This window comes from Oculina patagonica, chromosome 10, assembly GCF_052425735.1.
Source record: "Oculina patagonica isolate OP01 chromosome 10, crgOcupat, whole genome shotgun sequence".
NCBI classification, from domain to species: Eukaryota; Metazoa; Cnidaria; class Anthozoa; order Scleractinia; family Oculinidae; genus Oculina; species Oculina patagonica.
Genome location: NC_135767.1, coordinates 10,929,163 through 10,951,544, shown reverse-complemented (window position 1 = coordinate 10,951,544; position 22,382 = coordinate 10,929,163). Strand labels below are relative to the sequence as shown.

Here is a 22,382-nt window from a genome sequence, read left to right as displayed (position 1 = left end):
GCTAAAAATGAAAAAGAAAAAACGTCAATTTTCTAAAAGTCGGATTTAACTTTGATCAGTTACAAGGAACCCAGTTAATGTAACTATATATGAGATGCGGTTTTACTGTGAAAAGGCGCTTCCCGTAAACGTGATGTCTTTTAAAACTTTTAAGCGGTGCGCCTTGCATCAACGTATGCCCCAAATGTTCAAACTGTTACTAGCGACGGGGGAAATCAACGAGAGTACTTAAATACAAACTGAACACCCTGGAACTAGCGAATACACGTACATACTCAATCCATTCCAGCAAGCAGTATATCAGAATTTCTATGTTTTAATTCAATAAATTTATTGAAAGGGAAATCAACTGAAGGCGTTTTTAAAATGTTCAAGACAACATTTTTTTTAATTCTTTGGCCACCTAAAAATAAGCTGCCCATTTTGTTTACTACGTATACATATTTTGTATAAATTGCAATCACATTAGAACGAATTCGTACAGCTAGTTACACAAATACTCCCTGTACAATGTTTAGTAATTATTGCAACGAATTTAACTTTTTTCTATCATTGGTTAAATTAATTCAGCAGTTCGTATTTACTATATTTTTATTTCTAATATCACATCATTAAGTTACATATATCTATAGTAGTGTAAATAAGACTTGTTCGAAACGCTTCGAAGCCGCTGATTTGGTTGAAAATTTGGAACGGTATATATGTATCTCAAGGCTTATGGTTTTCAAGTGAAGTGTGTTCAAGCCTCGCATCATCTTTTCGTGGCTCCCTTCGCACCTGCTAAACAAGATGGCTGTCAGTTAAGTGTCGTGGATGTCGCGAGAATAAAATATCGAAAAATTGTTTTTCCTTTTGTCTCGTTTGAAAGATTTTGGAAAATTTATTCAAGAGTTTCGGAGCGTTAAAGGAAATCTGTAGCTGGGCGGAAAGTTCGAAATACTAAACATAAGAGCCAAAATTGTTCAAACAGTATATTTTCATACGCCAGTATACAAAAATGGAAACATAATTTTTTCATCAATGTTTTCGTTTATTCTTTCGAAGCACTGATAACTGGTTGAAGAAGACAATTTTCACTTGCTTTTACCTAATTGTTAAATAAGAAAATGAATTTATTTTGCTTACAAATATTAGCTTACTTTTGAAGGCCACATATGTATATCGTGGCAAATGATGACTTCTGAACAATATTACGTTTGGCCCGTGGAAAACGAGCTCCACAGGTTGGCTTTGACACAATTTCGCAATTTGTCGTGGTATAATTATAAATCAATCAATTTCTAAAGTATTCGGTTCTAATTATTGTAACTCGTATGATACCAGGCTAGATGAAAGCTAATCATGCGGAACTGTCTTTGACATAAATGTCCAGACACAATCGTTCAAATAGTATATTTTCCTAACTAAGTGTGCAAAAATGGAAACATAATTTTTTATCAATGCTTAGTTTATTCTTTCAAAGTAGTGATTACTGCTTAAAGAGGACAATTTTCGCATGATTTTTACCTGATTTTTTTTTTAATGAATTCGTTTTGCTCACAAATATTAGCTCACTTCAGAGTAGAATGTGAGGAGGCTCTCTTCTGGGGAAACGTGCGAGGGGAGAAGCTGCGCAAGTTTCGGCGAGCAAAGCCCGCCGCAGAGGCGGCGAGAGAAGCGAGCCCGCTAACAAAAGAAACCAGCGGCAACTCAGCGGCTCACTTTGCTCGCCGATACTTGCGGCTATTTTCGCGCATTACCCCCGAAGAGAGCCTGCTCGCAAGCTAACTTCATAGGGCCACATTTACGAGATAACTTGAAAAATGATGAGTTGTGGACAATATTTAGTTGGGTTATACAGTGGAACGTCGATATAACGAAGGGCCAAGGGAGTGACAAAATTTGTTCGCTGTAACGAGGTTTCGTTATATCGAGGTACTTTCTCATACATTTTACTATTACTGGGGCGAAGAATATCGTTCGTTATATCGAGGTCTTTGCTATATAGAGGTTCGTTAAATCGAGGTTCCATTGTAGTGTAAATCAAGTCCCACAGCTTGACTTTGATACAATTCCGCCATTTTTGCTTGGTAAAATCAATCACTTTAAGTATTCAGATATAATTACTGTAAGTCGAATGCTCCTAGGATAGATGAAAGCTATGTGGAACTGTCTTTGGCATAAACAGCGGGGTGTAAGAAAATTGAAAAAAAAAACCCTATTATCTGATTATTATTTCTAGCTCATAAGTAGTCTTTCGGACGAAGCGAAACCTGATGTAACTCAGTGTTTTCATAAGAAAAGGGGTTTAAAATTGAAACATGAAAAACTCAAAAAAATCAATTCAGCAACTGCTGTATAGCCTCAGAACAGTAATGCCGGTATTCCTCCCCTCCCTTGCCAATCACTATATACACCAAAAGTTGTGTCAACTAAAACAATCATATTAAACGGGTTAAATAACATTTACAGTCATTTTCTTAACAACAAAGATATCATACATAGCTATATAGTTCGTTAATTTGAGCATTTTTATTACCGTTGCTGTCTTCCCCACTCAGTGTTGCCGTCGTCGTCGCCGTTGTTGTTTGGATTTCCCTGATTTTTGTTTTGAGCTTCTTCTCTTTTTTGCCCTGCTGCAAGCGGTGCTACAATGTTTGATGTTCTGAACATTCGCCTTTCAAACTGTTCTGCTTGTGCATAGTAGTCCTAAATAAAGCAATATTTCAATAAACACTACGCGAAACTGCCTTACTCTGACACAATAAATAATAGGGTTGATAAACGAATTAGAACTACTATTAAGCACGCACTGAAAAAGGCAATGAAAGCTGTATCTACAGCTGTGATTGTCGAAGTTAGTAACAATATTCGAACAACAAGCAGTGACGAAAAACACAGTATTAGAATAAAGAGTACAATAGTTGTTAACTTCAAAGCTTTCTTCTCCTTTAAGAATTTCTGTCTGGCTTCCACTGTGACTTGTTGGGCAGCGATTTGTTTTTCGTGGCGACGAGTCTCACCGTAAACTGCAAGCTGGCAGAAGACTATACTGGCGATAAGATGGCATAACAGAATGTTGTTTATCGTTAAGAAAATGTTGTTCTCCGCTATGAGCAAAGGCAAATTTGTAAAAACCACTGTGATCCAAGCCAGAACGGACGAACCAAGTATCCGAGCTTTAGTGAGCATGGTTGTGTAAGCGAACGAGTGTCTAATGGCTATAAACCTTTCCACGTTGATCAAGACCAGGTGACGGATTGATGCTGCACCTAATGATCTAATCACAATTTTTGATAGTCGTTGCAGCGTGCAATGTTCGTTGTACGAGTCACCTTGCTGGGTTAATATCATGATGGCGGCAAAAATAGGTTGGCCGATAACTCCCATCAACACATCAGTGACGGCCAAACAGCCGAGTGCAATGTTGGAGTTGGTTTTTAGTCGCGGTTTGGTTTTCACAGCGATCATCACCAGTGAGTTCAAAACAATGGTGAAAGGACAGTTCCGATGTTAAGAAGACAAGCACCACGTTAGCCGCTGCTGTAGTGTGATCAAGTTTGCCTCCGAGAAAGACATAGATTTCACATTCATGGGGTATCGTCCCGCTTGTGGAGGTCGCGCTCAAATTCATGTCTTCTCTGTCCAAATTCTTTCTGTGTAGTTGCTTACTGGCAGCCCTGTGTTGTGTATCGTATTAAATAGATTGCAGCTAATTGCACCTGTTTGTAAGAGAATAGCACTGCCATAAAGGAAACTGTGTTCACCTAAAAAAAGCCTAAATTGAATTTAAAAGGACTGGTTTTCTTTTATTCTTTGTTTTCTTTTTTAGATTTCTTCACTGTTTACACGACAATAACTTGGAACTTGGTTTACTGTTTTATGATTTTGGATCGAGTTTTGGTATTTTTCGCAATTTTTTAACTAAAAAAGTTCTCGTTTTGCGTGTCCAAATCATTATACCCTAAGACTACGGAGGCCCAAAAGACATAACCCATTCCTGCAAAATTGTTCACGGAATTAGTGCTACTTAGTTAATCCATTAGGCGGTTGGCAAACCGGAGCTTCCTTCAAGTAGCACAACACTTTAAACCTAAGGACAACCATTAACACAAAGTTTTCAATGCAAATTTGCTGTTATGATTTGACTTTGACGGGCACGGAATGAAATATGAGAAACGCGCGAGAAATACAGTAAACACCCGCGTATAAGAACCTAGTGATTTAAGAACCTACAGGCTGAAATTGAGAATTTTAATACCCAAATATATAAGAACCTATTTAGGCTGGCAAAAAACAATAGGTTCTTATACAAAAAAACACTCTTATTTTGTAGCCAAAATACTGGATTTTAATTGATAGAAATTGACTAAATTGTGAAATTTCTGAGAAACAAATGCTTATATTATATTTATTTATTTTTGCTGTTTTTATTTATATATTTATATTGCTGTTAACAATTTACATTATTACCAAATACGACTGTAAATATGGTAGCCTATGATACTGAATTTATTATTGTTTAAAAAATAAGGCTTGGCATTTTTGCGGTTTAAAATACAAATGTTCAACCATTATACATACTAGTACTACAGTAGCTCTCTGAATGGTATCACTATGAAAACTCCTACAAATAAGAACCTACTAAAAAAGAACCTAATCAGCCTGAGTTCGGAAAAACTACCCCAAAATATAAGAACCCATTCAGCCTGAACCCAAAAATTCTAGGTTCTTATACGCGGGTGTTTACTGTAGTGAATTTCAGAATCATCCTTTCATGGGCCATGCATGGGCCATGCATGGGAAACACTCGAGCTATTCAATCAAAAATTTATTAACATGCCTTAAAATTGCAACCATGTTTCAAACTGTTGTCAGCGACTTTAAATAAATACATATAGGCAGGGTTAATGGATTTAGTAATGGAAGGTATTTTTTGCACTGTATCATAATGGCTCGTACTTGTGACTTCCATCTGAGGGTTCAAGGGCCCCTAAAGAGACAAGGGAACATTTCACCAAAGTCATTAAACAGATATCTCCAGCCATCTTCAAGCGGAAAAGGGAGAAAACTGCTATAAATTGATCCATTATAATCTGCGTTTAGAGATATATTTAACAGAAAAAGAAACGCTCCTTTTTAAAAAGCAAAATGCAGAAACTGAGAAACGCATGGACGAACTGTTTCGAAAACGTGTTGTTTCAAGATCGAATGTTGTTCTTTTTCTTAAAATTGCGATTTGATTATTAAGTGGTTATTAGAGACCGGCCATTATTTATCGTCTGGGTGGGGTGGGCTTAGGAATTTTCTTCATGTAAACCAGCTTACTTCCTGAAACAATTGAAAATACTTCATAGATGCGCTCCCCCACCCCTTCCCCTCTCTCTTCGTTCCTCAACGAACCAATCTTTTCCTCAATTACTGTTATTTAGACACGGTTGTGGGGCCGTGTATTCCCGATCGAATTGGAATTTGGAAGTGTTGGTTTTAGTGGATGGAGGAAAACCAGAGAACCCGTAGAAAAACCCTCGGAGTAAGGACGAGAACCAAAAACAAACACCACACAAGACCGGGTCCGGGATTCAAACCCGGGCCACATTGGTGGGAGGCGAGTGCTCTCACCACTGCGCCATCCCTGCCCCTCCGGGTCATACTCATTTCTTATACAATGCTCGTGCTAGTAATCAAATGTTTCTCTGTCAAGTCAAAGGGAAAATTTGGACGCAAATTTATTGAAAACCGAAACGTAGGATACTTTCCATTCAACCAGAAATTATTACTAAAGATGTATTTTTTAATAATGACACGAGCATGGGACCCCCCCCCCCCACCCAGACGCGCAACACACTAGTAAATGGCCCAGCTCACCACGAGCCTCTCGTATCGCAGTTGGTTAGAGCGCCCAACCGGTATCTGGGAGGCCATGGGTTCGATTCCCCATGCTCGTGTCAATGTTGAAAAATACATCTTGATAACTTATCACCGAGCTCAAAATTTACCATCTTTATTATTAACTACAGAAACTATTAGTTGAAAAGCAAATGGAACAGTAAATTTTCCTGAAAATTTGTTCCGAAATTGTGGACTAAGTTTTAAGGTAGTCCTTTCATTCCGGTTAATACCAGTCGTCGAAAAATTCTGCACCATTTGCACATTTCTCCCGTTTCCAGTCTCCCATCAAGGGGAAAAAATAACAGGAAACTGAATTATAAATGGTAAGCACGATCTCTTTCAGTTGGTTTGCAGATTAGGAAAAATACCATGATTATTCTAGCCGGTCTATTCTGCCAAATGGTAAATACACGTTGTATCATATCTAAAGTTGTCTTCGCGCGCGTAATTGGTTTGATATCTAATCGATCAATAGCCTGTCCACAGCCTCTCGATTTTTCAACGCAAACGAAGCTCCCCGCACACCACCCCCTTGCTTCTTCCGTTTTGCGCTGACGTCCAGTTCTCTCGCCGTTCTCACCGCGCGCTCATCGATCGAAAAAAACACGAAAAAATAGAGGGCTGTGAACAGTCTAATTGATCAAAAACCGGGTAACAGTTTTCTATTAAGCACAGGAGAATTCAAGGATACTAGTTTTTAAAATTGGTTTATTTTCTCTGATTAATATCAATGTAGCAAGACTGGATATTATGAGAAGTATTTGACAGAAATGTATGGAAATTAATATTATGTACAAATGACTGTGCGCATGGAAACAAATTTACATTAATTTTTAAATACAGACGCTGCGACCTTCAAACTTTATGAACACCATTTGTAATTCTACATTTGAAAGGAAATACTAATGCCTAAAGGATGGGCATACCGCTTGCCAAATCCTCCATGGAGTATCATTCCAGTCTTCTCATGAATGACCCGCACTTTTTTCCTTTCATTGGAGAAAGCGCGAGGTAGTTGTGTGTGGATAACAGACTGGATAGCTAAAAGGCAAGGAATAAACCGCACTTTTGCGTGTTATCTTGCATGCAGTTGATGGATACACGTTTTACGAAAATGTTACGCGTTTTGTTGCAATTTATATAACATTGCACGCAATGTTAAGCACTACAATTTCAGGGGTTCAATTCAGACATCTCATGTGGGATTGCGTGAAATGATGCACCAAGTGTCCGAGTTGGAAATTGGCAATGTATTCTCACATTTTCACGCAACCTCTGGAGTCTACATGTTTGGAGGGTTTGTCTAAAATGTTCATTTTTTTTCAAATCCCATGCATGTCCTTTGACATTTCGATAAGCATGTTTCGAAATGTCACCTCCTTTGCAAGCTTCTTTTTCGTCACGAAACACCTATCTGGCAAAAACCAACAGTCACGCACTACTCTTAACCAATGGTCACAGAGATTTGGGCCGTGCATACCGCAGGGCGTTGTAATATCGAGAATGCCTTCATGCATGCAGTTTATTTGTGTCTTCCTCCCCTTCTTTGTTGTTTCATTTGATTTTGACATTGAGGACAGAACCATTTTCCTTTAGGAGCATCTGTTAATCCAACGCATCCGTAATGAAACCACTCGATAGCGCACTGAAAAGAGAGTAAAAAATCACATTATTACGAACAGAGTTACTAGTTTCTTAAGACTGTTGTGCTGCGTCAGAGGGCAAGTGAAACACATAGTTGATTATCAACTGGAAGTTGATAAATCAAATATCAAAAATAGAGAAATGTCTTGACTTTGAGATTCATAATTCTAACGACTTGATTGTAGCACATACAACAAATCGACCACATTTATCCATGGACTACAAGTAATAAGCCAAAAAAGTAGTCATATGTCCAAAACTGCAAAGTTCTGGATATTAAAGGGACTGTGGCACAGCTGAGTTAAGTTGATTGTATTAAATTTTGCAAAATACTCGCTATAAAACTTAATGTTTGCAAAGAAATTCCTTCAATGGATCTAAAACTGAACCCAAACCATAGCTTCATTACAACCAAATGTGTCTCCCGGGCGTTATAATTTAAAGTTGCAAGCAAACAAGATTAACTTTGAAACCTGTTCAGCTCTCGCAATCCGTTTCAATCTTCTTCACTTTTGGCCATCCGTACCTTCTTTTGTATTTGCTGTGCTATTGAAATGTTCCTTCACTGTTTTAAGCGGTTATTTTTGTGTATTTCATTGAATTTGTTGGTCATTTCCCATGCCTAAATTTGCCTTAACTCCGGTCCGTGACACAGTCCCTTTAATTTAAATCATGGAAAATTGGCGTTGATTTGTTGTTTATTATCCGTTCTTAAGAAATCAAGACAACTACTTACATCCGGGTTGTCGCATCCAACCATTTCGCCATAGGACACCTACGGATAAAGCAAAAATAACGCAAACATGAATTATAATAGACTGGTTTTGTTAAAAGTATCACAGTACTAGTGGCATGCAAGCGAGACCCCGTGACCCCCAGTTGACTGTTTACAGCTGTTTTGAGAAAGGTTGTCCTTACTACAGCATCAGCATCCGCCACAATACGCTTTCACGTTTTGGAAAATTATACAACCTAAACTTGCATTTGATTTTTCAACGATTCATGTTTTTGAAAATTCTTTAAAACCTTAATATTTTGGCTAAAGCTGGCTTGTTTCTTCAGGTTAAAAACAAAAAGGAAACCTTAAAAAAGCTTTTCACGTTGTTATATCTTAAAAGTATTCAGAGTGCTTCCTTTCGCCATAAGTCGCGTACGCTTTTACGCTTCCTTTCGACAACCTTTCTCGAAACAGCTGTTTACAAACACTTAAATACAAGCTCTTCGGAACAGTTTTTCTAAACCGAGTTTTTTCTAATTCATTTAGTTTCAGCAAAGGACATCTTTTTAATCAGATTGGTTTCTTGAGCCAGCTACCAAGGAAAAATTCCATATGCATGCCTTTCTAGGTTCCCCTCAACTTTAAAGGGACACTGTTACAGGGAATTTAATGCTTTTCGGTAAAAAGCACTAAAATTGGCGAATAGGTCTTCTGCCACATGAAATGCACCTAGTACATCAAGACTGAGATATAAAGTAAATTGTTGTTAAAGGAAGAGGGAAGCCATAATATTTTTTTTTTCAGTCCGCAAGCACAAAACTTGAAAAAAAATCAGCCTGACTTTTTCAAGTTGAGATCTAAGTTCCTGATGGCATCACAATAATATCACTTGTTTATCGCTTCAGTACACTTACACGGTGATTTTTAATAAAATTGGACCACTATTCGTAGTTTCCATGTCTTTTACATGTTTGTTGGCTCTTGATTTTTTTAGTGAAACTGGTGACAGTGTGCCTTTCAAGTTTCATCTACTTCACTAAGACACTATCTAACACTTAAACCGGAAAGAGCTTTTCGCTTACCTGATTACAAAGACAGTATCGAGGCTCATTAGGATCGTAAACCCAGTCTGGTACAGCGGCTGCTGCTACTGCTGCCTCCTGTTCAGCGACCTGGGCCGAGGCTACTGCAGTCACCTGAGTTTGACTTTTACTTCTGTGTAGGACAAGAACGAGGTAACTGAGTGAATAACGTGCAAGGCTATTGGTAGCCCCTCTTGCACCTCGTGGATTGGAGAACAATAGGTGATTGAAATAGGCACAGATTTGAGGACTCGCTTGTTAGCATCTTCTACCAAGATGCATTTCATTTTTCGCGAGATAAGGCTCGTTACTCGCGAGAACAGGTACACTGTACGTGCAATGATTGTCTGACGAGATGACTGGTTTCAAAATGCATGAGCATGTACTGATCGAACAGACTGGCAAGGTTTGGAGGCTTGCCATTAGCAAGGCATTTTACTTTCAAAGCGCCTTTCTCTACCCATGTGTAGTGTACACGGTGTCATCATCTGAATCCTAAGTCACCTATGGGAGAATAGGGCCATACACTGTATGTGTATGTCACAGTGTAGCCGACCTAAAACTAGTGTTGCATAATGCTGTGAAACTAAGGGCATGCTTTTTTTAATTCACAATTCTGGAATTAGAATGGCCAGAATGTGAAATGCACGCATTTTTCTATTAGGCATTCCTATTCTGGAATTGACAGAACGCCATTCCATCCATTTTGCTCCCAGGGGCAGAATGAACAGAATGTTGCGAATGAAAATCCAAGATGGGAAACAGCATTATTCCAGGATTGTGGGTAAAAAATCGCACCCTTAATCTTGTACAGGACAATGCAATGCAAAGCAACACATCAAAAAATGCCCAAATCCAGGACATTGAGTCCTCTGCATTATTTGTGCATCCAAAAACGCAATACTTACTTCTTCTTTTGTTTTGTTGATGTCGGCGCCACACTGAGAGAAGCGTGTACATCACTTGGTGGAACAGGAATACTGACAGAGTTCACATTGGATGATGGTGAGTCAAATGGCATCCCCAGGGAACTACTGACGGGTAGACCATTCAATCCACTTGGTGGGGTCGACAAAGAGCTTAATGAGCTTCCTGTTGATGGCATAGGAAAGAAAGGGTAGATTTAGCAATGTCAATTATCAAAACAGCACCATTTAAAGCCTGAGCATGAGCTTGCATGCTCATTTTCCGTGCTCTCTTATAACTGAGACAAAAAGAAACGACTGTGGACTACCCTCCAAGTTAATTTTTTTTCCTTAGTGGCCATTTGGCCACCAACGGCTCAAGATTGGTTGCCAGTGAAAAATTTTAGTCGCTAAATTAAGGTCGCGCTTTTAATCCTTCTTCTCAATTAAAGTCGCCAGGCTGGCGACTTCGGTTCCAATTTAGTTTCTAGCTCCAAAATTTTAGTCTCCATGGCGACTCAAACTTTGCAACTAAAATTTTAGTCGCCATGGCGACTCCATGCCCCTCTCGTAAAAGAAAGTGACTTATTTAGCTCACTAAAAAAGAAAATGCCTTTTTATTTAGGCAACTCAGTAAAAAATAAATATACTGCCAACATTAGAACAAGTACAGCAGTATAAAGGTATTTGTATTTGTAAGATTGCTTCAATCATCGCATGTACAAGGCAACTCACCAAGGGCTGCAGCGTATGGAGGTTTTAAGGCACCACTGCCTCTTCTCCCAGACTGCATCTGTAGTGTTGTTGTTACCGCTTGAGCAGCAGCCACTGCAACTGCAGCTGAACCTGCCCCAACAGAACCTGGGAATAAAACAAATTAAAAACAAAACACATTAAGAACTAGCACGTAAAAATCAAGGATAAAATCAAATGGCATTTAAAAGTCATCATGACCACATTTTCAAGTTCAAAACAAGTAGAATAAACTGTCAGAAAAAGTTTGCAGAAGATTAACATAATAAGTAATTAATATTATGCAATGCCATGCAAATAATTTGGCTCAAATTGAGTCCGCATGGACATTAGGAGATGGTGTAAGTTCTCTAATTATAAGCATTCAATGTACTTAACAATTGAACTTATTCTTGCACTTCTTACAGTGTGACGCACCTTACCGTGGCCACCCAACAAACTTTTTTACAGGAATGCTCTTGTAATATTATTATTTGTTTGACGAACACGCCTTCTTGCAAAGTTAAATACGATCAAAAGGATACTTGTTACGACATATTAATCAACAAAAGTCACAAAATGCAGTGAAACGTAAAATATTACAAGATGGCACTTGTAAAAAAGTAACGCGCGTCGCACTGTAAGGATAAAAAACTGTTTGTCGAGGTCTTTTGGGCATTGAAACTTTTTCTAGTGCAAAAGGTCCACATGGTTACCTTGCTTCTACTAATTCACAAAGCAACTCTCCAAGTTAAGACCATTTTAGTCACCATGGGGACTAAAATTTTGGAGCTGGTGACTTAATTGGAACTGAAGTCGCCAGCCTGGCGACTTAAAGTGAGAAGAAGGATTGAAAGCATGAGCTTAATCTAGCGCCTAAAATTTTTCACTGGCAACCAAACTTAAGCTGTCGGTGGCCAAATGGCCACTAAGGAAAAAAATAATCTTGGAAGGGTTGCAAAGTGTAAGCTACATGTATTATGAAATATAATTACACTTGTTTTACTGACCTAATGTGTATGATCTAGGAGCAGAGGAAGGAGACTGGGGTGCAACTGATTTTGGTGATGGCGACATCTGATTGTAGGCTCCAAGGGAACCATAGGAGTAGTCATGCATCCCAGGAATGGACAAGTGGTCCCCATTCACAAGATCACTGGACAAACTGTCAGGAGTTTTTCTTTCTGTGATGGAGATAGAAACAGTAGGTACATGTATGAAACGTCAATAATAAAATAAAAAAGTAACATTTTCATTTCAAGTCTTACAGAGTACATGTATTGTATAAAAATGTTATTCTAGTGGAATCCAGATTTCTTAAACCCTTAATTTCTCAAGCTTCCCAATAACTCAAACAGAAAGTTGTTTCCCCAAGATTTGCTTCAATCAGTCAAATACTGTAGTTTTACCCCCGATTTCTTGAACCCTTGTTTTTCTTTAACCAATTTTTGTTTTCCTTGCTGGTACAAGCTAATAAAATAAAACTGTAAACTTAGATATAATTTAAAAATCCAGACCATTGCTTGTATAAAGTTAATTGAATTATTATTCTATTCTAATTGTGAAGAACAGCTCCCGCTAACCGACTGTCGGTCAACTGTCGGCCGACAGGTTACCAACAGACTACCGACAGGCCACCGACAGGTTACCGACAGTTTCCCAAAACAGAAATTTTACTGTAAAACTGAGCAGTAAACACAGAAGTAAACCCGACACAGAAAGCGATTAAAACAGATAAGACTTATAAACATTGTATTTCATTGTACTACGGTACTTACTACAAAACAAATCGTCTCCTCGCCAAGATTTTCTTTTATACAAACTTCAATCTCTTATAAATATATCACCTACGTAACTTTATGTCCATAAGGCAAGCAATGAAATCACGTTCGAAGATGATTTTATCCAAAAATCAGGCCAAAACGGTGCAAAAACTTCTCCACACACTCTCCACACACGCACTCACTGAAGTCGCCCTAGAATCCTTTGCGACCCCTTCCGAGGGGGAATGAGACTAAGTTAACCAATTCAATATGGCGGACAGAAATGGAGTAGCTGTGTTCGCGTAAATTCTCCGGTCGATTTCGGCAGCGCAGAAGCTAGTTTTAGGCTGTGATGACCGAAACTCAAGAGTATATACCTTTCCTTTCAATTTCTCATAAATTTTGGGGTCCGTTACGGAGGAAAAACATAAAGAAACAAAAAGGTTAGTGTTACCGTATAACCGACAACTTACCGACACATCACCGCCTGTCGGCCGGCTGTCGGCCGACAGTTGGCCGACATCATAGCCAAAACCTGTCGGCAGGTTGTCGGCCGACAGACGACCGACAGCCGGCCGACAAACGGCCAACAGACGGCCGACAGACGGACGACAAACGGCCGACTGTCGGCCGACAGACGACCGACAAACGACCAACAGTCGACCGACAGTCGGTTAGCGGGAGCTGTTCTTCACAATTACCCAAAAATCAAATGTCATACTCCCAAGTTGAAAGCACTGCACATCACACAGTTACAAAAGTGAAATGTACTTGCAAGAGTTTTCTGTCTGCTGATGCGGGACAGGTTTTTTTCACATTGTAGTCAGTAACTAACTAAACAGATAGATGCACACATCAGCCGCTGAATTACTTGACCTGCATACAGAGTGCTTGTACAGTGTAACTTACTGTGCCCATGCAGTGATCCATGTATGTGGTTATTTCTTGCTGGTGAAGGTGGATTGAGAGGTTCATCCAATCTTAGTGATCCTGAGGAAAAAAAAAGACAGTTCTTCATTATAGTGATGATGATGGTGATGATGATGATGATGATGGTGGTGGTGGTGATTCTAATATAGGCGTATTTACAGTGCGGCTACTGTAACCAGGGTCACCCAGACAAAGTTAACCAATCACAAAGCAGAACTGAAACAAAAGATTTCTACATTTTTAGCTTCAGCCAATGAAATGTCGAGTACAGAACAAAGAAATTTCAACTTCTTCGTTCGCCACGAAAACAGATCAATACAAACTTTGGCCGTATGGCGGCGCTCAATTTTCAATAAATTTCAATTGCATCCGTTTTGAACTTGAGTGGTTGTGACAGCAACATTTGGAAGGTAAATATTAGCGATGTTTATGTAAGAGAAGTTCGAAACTGTGTAAAAACGGGGAAAGAAACGACCGTATCGTCTGTGTCAATGGTGCGTGGCGGAGTTCGCTCGTGACAATTTCAAGTTTTCTCTACGGCATCAACTGGAGTTTTGGTAGCTGTACCATTTGGAAAATAAATACACGTGATGTAAGCGAAGGAAGACATTCTGCGCTGTATAACGTACCAGTGAAAGTGGCGATGCCAACATTTTTTGTCGTTTGAGTAAATAAAAATAAAATTTCTATTTGTTCACTCGTGAAGCTTATGTTTTGGCATGTTTATTCAAGCTAGCTGAATTGCCGAAACTTTCGGATGTATACGGCCGATACGCTTTCGGTGGAACTCAACGATCAGACATCGCAGAAAACTAAATTTATCACGCTGGTTATGTGCTTCGTTGTTTGCAAATACGCCACGCACTTTGCCTAACCTGTGACAGTCGCTTTGAAATTGTCACGAGCGAACTCCTCCACGCACCATTGACACAGACGATACGGTTGTTTCTTTCCCCATTTTTACACAGTTTCGAACTTCTCTTACATAAACATCGCTAATATTTACCTTCCAAATGTTGCTGTCACAACCACTCAAGTTCAAAACGGATGCAATTGAAATTAATTGAAAATTGAGCGCCGCCATATGGCCAAAGTTTGTATCGATCTGTTTTCGTGGCGAACGAAGAAGTTGAAATTTCTTTGTTCTGTACTCGACATTTCATTGGCTGAAGCTAACTTTGTCTGGGTGACCCCGGTTACAGTAGCCGCACTGTAAAGAGCTTAATGCACTTCACAATTAGAGTTAAGGGGCATGATCGGACACCAGCATGTCAGGTGCCTTTGGCAGCCGCTATCTGTCCATGTATATCATCTCGTCCCACTACCAAACCTGTGGATAAATGTGAATAGGCCAGACCACAACACCAGGAACTCCGTGCCCTACTCTTTGCGATAAGTGTGTGGGTTCTTCAACCTGCCCTACTGACCATAATACTGAAGATGCAGGAGACGATACGGTTTACCTTCCTTATCCAAGAAGACTAGAACAATTCTTACCATTTGCAGAAGTAATTGCAAAGGCAGCACGTTCTCCTCATATATTTTAAGACCCTGAGTGATGTTCCGGTCTGGGAGTCAAACCCAAAGACCTCCCGCACAACATTCCAGCGCTCTACCAACTGAGTCAACTGGTCAGCAGTTAACTTATCATGTACTGTAACAGTACATGTATGTCAACACACAATATACCCCTGTACAAACTTTTTAACCTTAGAGCTTTCATACATTTATATCAAATAGCCTACATGTACAAACCACTTGTGTTTGTGATCAAGTACATGATTGTATGATTCAGTCATTTGTGGCATTTTATCATTGATTTTACATTATGACACAGCAAAAATTATCAGAAAACGAACTTACTTTGTTCTAAAATTTCTGTTATACCAGCATTATCTGCTTCTAGCTCCATCTTAAACTTTGCGAGTTCTTGATCTAATTTGCGTAAATGTCTGTCCACCTTAAAAAGAAAATTGTAAATTAAATTAATGTTGGACATGTGTACATGTACGTTTATGTTTAGTTAATTTTTTTTTTAGTTGAAATTTTTTCAAACCAGTTTTTTTTTTCAATGTCTTCTACTGATTTTTATAATCTATAACAAAGGCCCAAATAAAAAATCGAACTTGTTAGAAGAATTTTAAACTAAGGAGAAATTTGAACCACAACATAAACATTGTATAGAAAAGAACTTGTCTGTGTGTATGCAAGTGATTATAATTAAAGGGGCTAGGTCATGACATTTGAAGCAATTCTGTTCATTCTTTTTATTATAACTCCAAGCTTCAATTAAGCAGTGATAGCCTTTTACTGGCAAAAGCAGGATAACTTCCAAGGTTTATAAATGACACTTTCATGCAAATGGAGATAAACTTGTAATAGTAGGGGCTACGTTTTTCAAGCTTAGCTGGAAGCAATCTATTTTAATCTGTACACATTGTACATAGTACAACTTTGCCCAACCATGTCTCTCTTTGGCTTTTCTGTCTCTTTTTAAAAGTTCTACAGTTTTAAGCCATTTCTGTGATATTTATTAGTTACACTATAAATGTATGACCATGGCCAGTTGGTCAGAACTGAAACTGCTTAAAACTGTGTAACCTTTAGCCCCTATAAGGGCAAAATGATCGAAAGTCAGCCTCCCAAACTTGCCATGGTTCATGTAGTTATTTAACACATCTCCTTATAAGTTATATAAAGTCTTTCAACTTACCAGATCGTAAGTCTGTGATGCTATATTCACTTTCTCGTCAGCATCCTCAACAGCCTTCTGATACTCCTAATAAAAATGTTAACATACATCAACAATAGTTTGAAAGCTAAACTGCTTTAAACTCAAGTGGTGAGCAGTTGCTATCCAGTAAGGCAGACATTTCATTTAAGATGGCAACAGACAAATTTGCTGTCTTAATCAAACTAACTAAACCGATAGCATTCTGTTCAAAATGTTCAGCCATCAGCCAGATACTGTACTCTGCAATTTGTGCAGTCTGTTTAAAATAATTATTTAATAGTGCAACTCCTGATTGTGCAGAGAGGTAACCTTACTTGTAGAAAAATGCTCAAAAGTACATTATAGCACAACTAAAGTAAAGCATGCACTCTGAAATTGGTTAACCCTTTAACCGTTTTTTTGTTGTGGGCTTTTCTATGAAGGTTTGTTGTCACTGGTATTAGGAGCATAGCAAACAGTTGAAAGCATGGTAAACTATATACAGTTTTTAAGAGCACAGAATGTGCTTTCAGCTGTTGATGAGATTTCGATTGACAGGTGAACCCCAATGGAGTTATGACGTCATAAATGTACATTTTTGGTAATATTTAACCTATGAGAGTTAATTATTTGTAGTTAAACAATCAAGAGAATAAGTGCTAGGAGCTTTTTGGGCCTAAAATATGTAATAACAGTCTGTAACAGACTGACTGACAAAGTTTCAGTTAAATAGATAAAATTGTTTACAAGTATGACAACTTTGAAGTTGGCAGGTTTTCACCCTTTATTTTTCATTTTTCACTAATACGCAAGATCACAAAGTTGGTTTGAACTCAATCAGTTAATTTTAAATGGTCTCTTCCATATCATAGTTCTTTTGAAAGAGCAATATCTTCTCATACTTAAGAATACCTGATAACTTTTAAAACTTCATTATTTTTTCATAGCGCGTATGTCAAGTCATCGTTCGCCGGCGAACGATAACTAGAAGAAAAAGCGTAAAAGGGTTAATTAAGCATCTACTATTTGCCCATGGGTGAACACTGAGTCAGACATAATTATGCCTTCAACCTGAGCACGCGTGCTGATCTGATGCAACATACATACTGTACATGTAGCACAAGAAAGGTGCCACTACTTCGCGAGTTTTAACATATTTTCTCCATTTTCCTGTGAATTTGAAAAGCTAAACATACATGTAAGAAAATCCATCTCTCCATGATACTGAAAGACTTTAAGGCATGAGGCACGTCTGAAATAATTCAAAAGTTTTTTCTTTCTTTTACGATTTGGTCAGCGTTTCCGTGAGCACTACATTCATTTGTTTAAATGAGCATGCCCGCTTCTACATGTACAGTACCTCAACTTCTAAAAGAAATTGTAATAAATGGCCTAAAAGTTGCGCTTTAAAACAAAATTAATGGTAAACGTCATAGCATACACTATTGAGTCATGCATATTCTTGAGAGGCTTGCAACCTCCCATGTACATCCATAACTCAATAATGTATGCTATGGCGTTTACCATTTGTTAAATGCGGGCTGCACTAAGGTGTGCAAAAGGTACACGTAGTATTAATTTTTGTAACTGTTTTCAGAACATAAATAATTGTCTGACTGCACAATTTAGCATTGTTTATCTCTTTCGACTGTCAGTGCATAGTAATTAGTATGTTCTAGTTATGAACGTACATCTTTGATCTGTTTGTACTGTTGTTCCTTCCACTCCTGCTTGGCCTTACGACAGTTCATGAAAAACTGTTTCACTCTGATGTCCAGGTCATCTATTCTATCTGTTGAAAGAATATGAACATGTTCTTAAACAATGTCTCAATATTGATCCCTCCATTTTAAACTACTATTTTTGTCCACAATTCAAAATTAATTGATTATCTGTTTGTCCCTAAGATGATAGAACAGCTTGGTCAACATTACCCCAAAATAGACCTCTCACTACAGTGCCTGACAATACATGTAGTTATACTATTGAGCTCAGGGACACAAAAGAAAGAGTATACAAACATGTACATGCTTTGCTTCATGGGGGGGGGGGGGGGGGGGGGGGTGTCTGTTCTGGTAAGGTCCTTTTACTTGTAATACCTGAAGGACACTACTGCCTAGTTCAGTTCAAGGAATGCGTACTCTCTTGTACACATGGTCTTCAACCTGAGAAAGGTACATGTACATCCTTTGGACAGAGCCTCCCCTTACACTTTACATGGGTAGTCTACTATAGGAAGTACCTCTCCTCTCCCCCCCCCCCCCTCCTTGTTTGCATTATAATTCTCAAATTCATCAAGTTAAAACAAAGGAAATCAGAACTGTGATGGTGGTTTGGATCAACATAGATTTTTACAATTAGTTTTATTTCTCCATTTTCTGGGTAGTTTTAGTTTTAGTTGTGATACAGTAAATATCAAACACTGGAGAGAGCATTTTCATCACATTTCCAAAGACCTTGAATTTCCACAAAAATACTCTGCTGCACATCCTATTTTCAACACTCCTTTCAATGTTTGGAAATTTATGTGATGAAACACTCTCTTTCGTGTTAGATGTGTTACTTGAAAATTTGTGTGATACATGTACAAGATCAAGCTTACTTTGAACCTGTAGATCCATCTCTCTCATGTCTGTAAATCTGTCTCGTAGCTCAACAGGGAGCTGCTCTATCACTGATGAAATAAAAATTCACCAATATTTCATGTGTACACCTGCAAAAACCTCTTTTAGATAAAGTGGTGGGGTACCAAGAGTTTGCCACTTTAGTATATGGTACAGTGTTTGTTAAATTGGAGATAATCTAATCGGCGCGTGTCGCGTGTCGCGGGTAAAATGTCGCGTGTCGCGGGTAAAACGTCGCGGGTACACAAAATTGTCGCGGGTAAATTGTCGCGGGTCCAAAAAATCGTCGCGGGTACACAAAATTGTCGCGGGTCCGAAAAAAGTTTTATTTTTTGTTTTATAGTTTTTCTTAAGTTCAATACCTCATTAAAGATAATAGAATAACAATAACAAGTACTTCAATGTAAATTTAAACTTTACTTTAGTTTTCTAGTTTTCCATGGGCAATTTTCGAACAGTATACTACTCTAACGTTATTTTCTTTTCTATTTTTCCAAAAATAGTTGAACGTTATAAATGATAAATTGACGTTAACTATAGCACCAACAACAATATCTCAAAACTTAGCCAATAGTGTATAACTTGTAATAGATTTTAAAGTGTATTTGCTTCCTGAAATGGAATAAACACTTCTGCTTGCATAAAGAGAGAACAAAATTAGACAAACAAGTAGCTAACATAATTCCAACACAGCCGTTCAATTAAACAAACAAAAACCTACGAAGTTCAAGGACATTGATCCCTATTTTTTTACCACTTCACAGTAATTACAAAGGCAAACCATCCGCTTTCAGAGTTGCTATTTTCGCGTCATTTATCAAGCTGTCCGCTCTGATACTAACAGGCGGTTTTAAATTTGTCCAATGCGCTTTCTGGATTTTATGTTACATCATTTTAAATTTCCAAGAGAGATTTGGGAAGAAAAATGTATTCTCAAATAAAAGTTCATAAATTACAATTGTGCGGATATTTCTGCTGCTATGGAAATCGCCTGTGCCAAGGACACAAGTAGCCCATACGAAATACATTCAGGTGGCTAATTCTAAAGGCTTACACATTCAAGGGTGCAGGTCTCCTTTTCATTTCTATTCCGATTCATCTTCCATCGCGTTCGTCGTTTTGACTTCGACTATTAAAATTTTATGGTTTTTTAAACGCTTCCGATTCCGCTTTACCGGTACGTCGCTAGTGGGAACCGGTATCATCACAACTGTTTTCTCGAATTTACCAGCGAATTTAGTTGATTCGATTGAAGCGATTTTTTCTCGGTGCTATACCAATACTTATGCCTTTAAAAAAGTAACACAGGGTATTTATTCCATACTTTTTTGTCTAGTAGAGGTTGTCGGTAGCATGTGTGTATATGTGTCTGTGTAATTTTAAACGAAGCGATGTGTACCTTTGCAGCTTTGTTTTTTCGACGCGCTGCGAACAGCTGTGTCAAAGGTAAGCTTACATCGCGTAAACGAGGTTCCAATGGTTGATTTTTCGTTTTATTTGTAATAAACAAAATACAAGTAGAACCAGCTTTAGGCCAAGTAGAAGTAGTAGACAGGTGTTGTATACAGCAAGGTTATGGAAAAGATTCCAGACAGTGCCAACTCTGCGTGGTTGAAGAAAGATTGTCGCCGGCTTCGCCCTTTCGAAATAATTCCACTGAGAGATTCTTGAGTACGGTGATCAAAGTAGAAAAAGTCTGAACGGTACCACGAAATATAGAGCTTGTACCACGAAGTATAGAGCTGTAAACACGAGCGAACAATCTGTCGCAAAGTGGAGGAGTGACTAATGTCGATTCACAGCGGTCAAACGCAGAAATCCCGCATCACTTCGGCTTTTCGCTTCGTAACTTAGCTAAAGTTTGACAGAAATGTGTGCAAGTCTTTCGTCAAAAAAAGAGTTATAAAGTGGCGATGGGAAACCAAATTATGATACATACACAATGTCAACAAGTTATTGCTATTGTGTTATTATTTTATTATCTTGAACGTTGGTGTAGTATGTGCTGTTCAAAAGCTAGAAAGCAAAAGTAAAGTTCAATTTTTCGTTCACTTGTTATTGTTATTCTATTATCTTTTTAAAATGATCTTTAATGAGGTATTGAACTTAAGAAAAACTGTAAAACAAAAAATATAACTTTTTTTCGGACCCGCGACAATTTTTTGTACCCGCGACATTTTACCTGCGACAATTTTGTGTACCCGCGACGTTTTACCCGCGACACGCGACATTTTACCCGGGACACGCGACACGCGCCGATTAGATTATCTCGTTAAATTGGTTGTTGAGACATGCACTTGTGTACAACTGTATTTCTAGATTGAAATGTAAGAGTTTCTGGTCAGGAGTATTACAGATTAAATTTACTGGTACTATGGGATGTCCCCAACTTTTGATATGAGTGGGACTATAAGCAGCACTCTCTTTTTCTTAGTGTGTCAAGCATGAAGCAATAACCGGCATGCAATGCATCCAGAAATGATAACATTTCCCAAGAGGGTCTTTAATAATTTCAGGAAAATTGACAAAAAATTAATGTAAATAAAAGTAGCTGACAACTTCTGTCTTAAATGATTTTTCAACAACAGATGCATTATCTTGTAGCACAACATCCGATATATAATTATAGGATACTTCTCGCAAGCAAGCGAGGTCAAGTGTTCTTCATTTCTATTTTTTTATGGAGTTTGAAATAAGTCAATGTCAGAACTGGAGGACAGAAAATATAAACAGGAAACCCTCACTGAAAAGTTAAAAACCTCCTTACTATCAAAATAAAATACTACCGGGAACTAAAAAAAATTATATCCAGGGGGGCTTGAGCTTGCAAAATTATTGTGAAGTTTTTTTTTTTTTATTTCCATACTACGTTTCTGCAATAAAGATGAAAAACGTTTCTTAATTCACTTCATGAATCATAGGTATAACAAAGTCATACTTCGCGGGTTTTTCCTTCAAACCGATTATAAACGAGCTACTGCGCATGTCCGAAGCAGGTTCCTATTTACATTTTTGCGGACATCAAAATCTCTCAATTTACAACAAGTTTCTCTTCATACAACCTTTCCAAATTAAGCTATCGCCTCAAATCGCATCATCGAAGTCTCGAATAAAGACCATCCGTTTTTACAGGTCAAAGTCACTGAAAAACGAGCACCGAACGCAGAATAATAACAACGAACGTTTAGAAACCTAAAAATGCACTCAGTGAAGAATACACACAAGAAACAAACACAGAAATAAGCTGAGACAATCTTACACTCGACATAGTCCTCCAAATAAAGCATCTTGTCTCACTGGCTGTACAATTTTTACTTCTTTTCGTCTCCTTTTGTTAATTTCATCATGGCGTCCATTTCACGACAACGAATCTTGCTATAGCGCATGCTTGTCAGAGCGA

General features: G+C 38.2%; 1 protein-coding gene and 1 pseudogene across 1 annotated transcript; both read right to left on the bottom strand.

Annotated features, from left to right (window-relative positions):
* Positions 1-2,348: 2,348 nt before the first annotated feature.
* Positions 2,349-5,027, bottom strand: LOC144667228 (uncharacterized; annotated as a pseudogene).
* Positions 5,028-6,561: 1,534 nt separating this feature from the next.
* LOC144628513 (inhibitor of growth protein 3-like) lies at positions 6,562-22,381 on the bottom strand. The gene is made up of 12 exons (XM_078486628.1): positions 22,242-22,381; positions 18,961-19,032; positions 18,050-18,150; positions 16,359-16,424; positions 15,509-15,605; positions 13,625-13,705; positions 11,963-12,136; positions 10,956-11,081; positions 10,224-10,407; positions 9,316-9,448; positions 8,252-8,290; positions 6,562-7,516 (listed from the first exon to the last, which is right to left on the bottom strand). Exons 1-12 carry the CDS (start codon positions 22,267-22,269, stop codon positions 7,394-7,396), a joined length of 1,224 nt encoding a protein of 407 aa, XP_078342754.1. The 5' UTR covers positions 22,270-22,381; the 3' UTR covers positions 6,562-7,393.
* Between the last annotated feature and the right edge of the window lies 1 nt (position 22,382).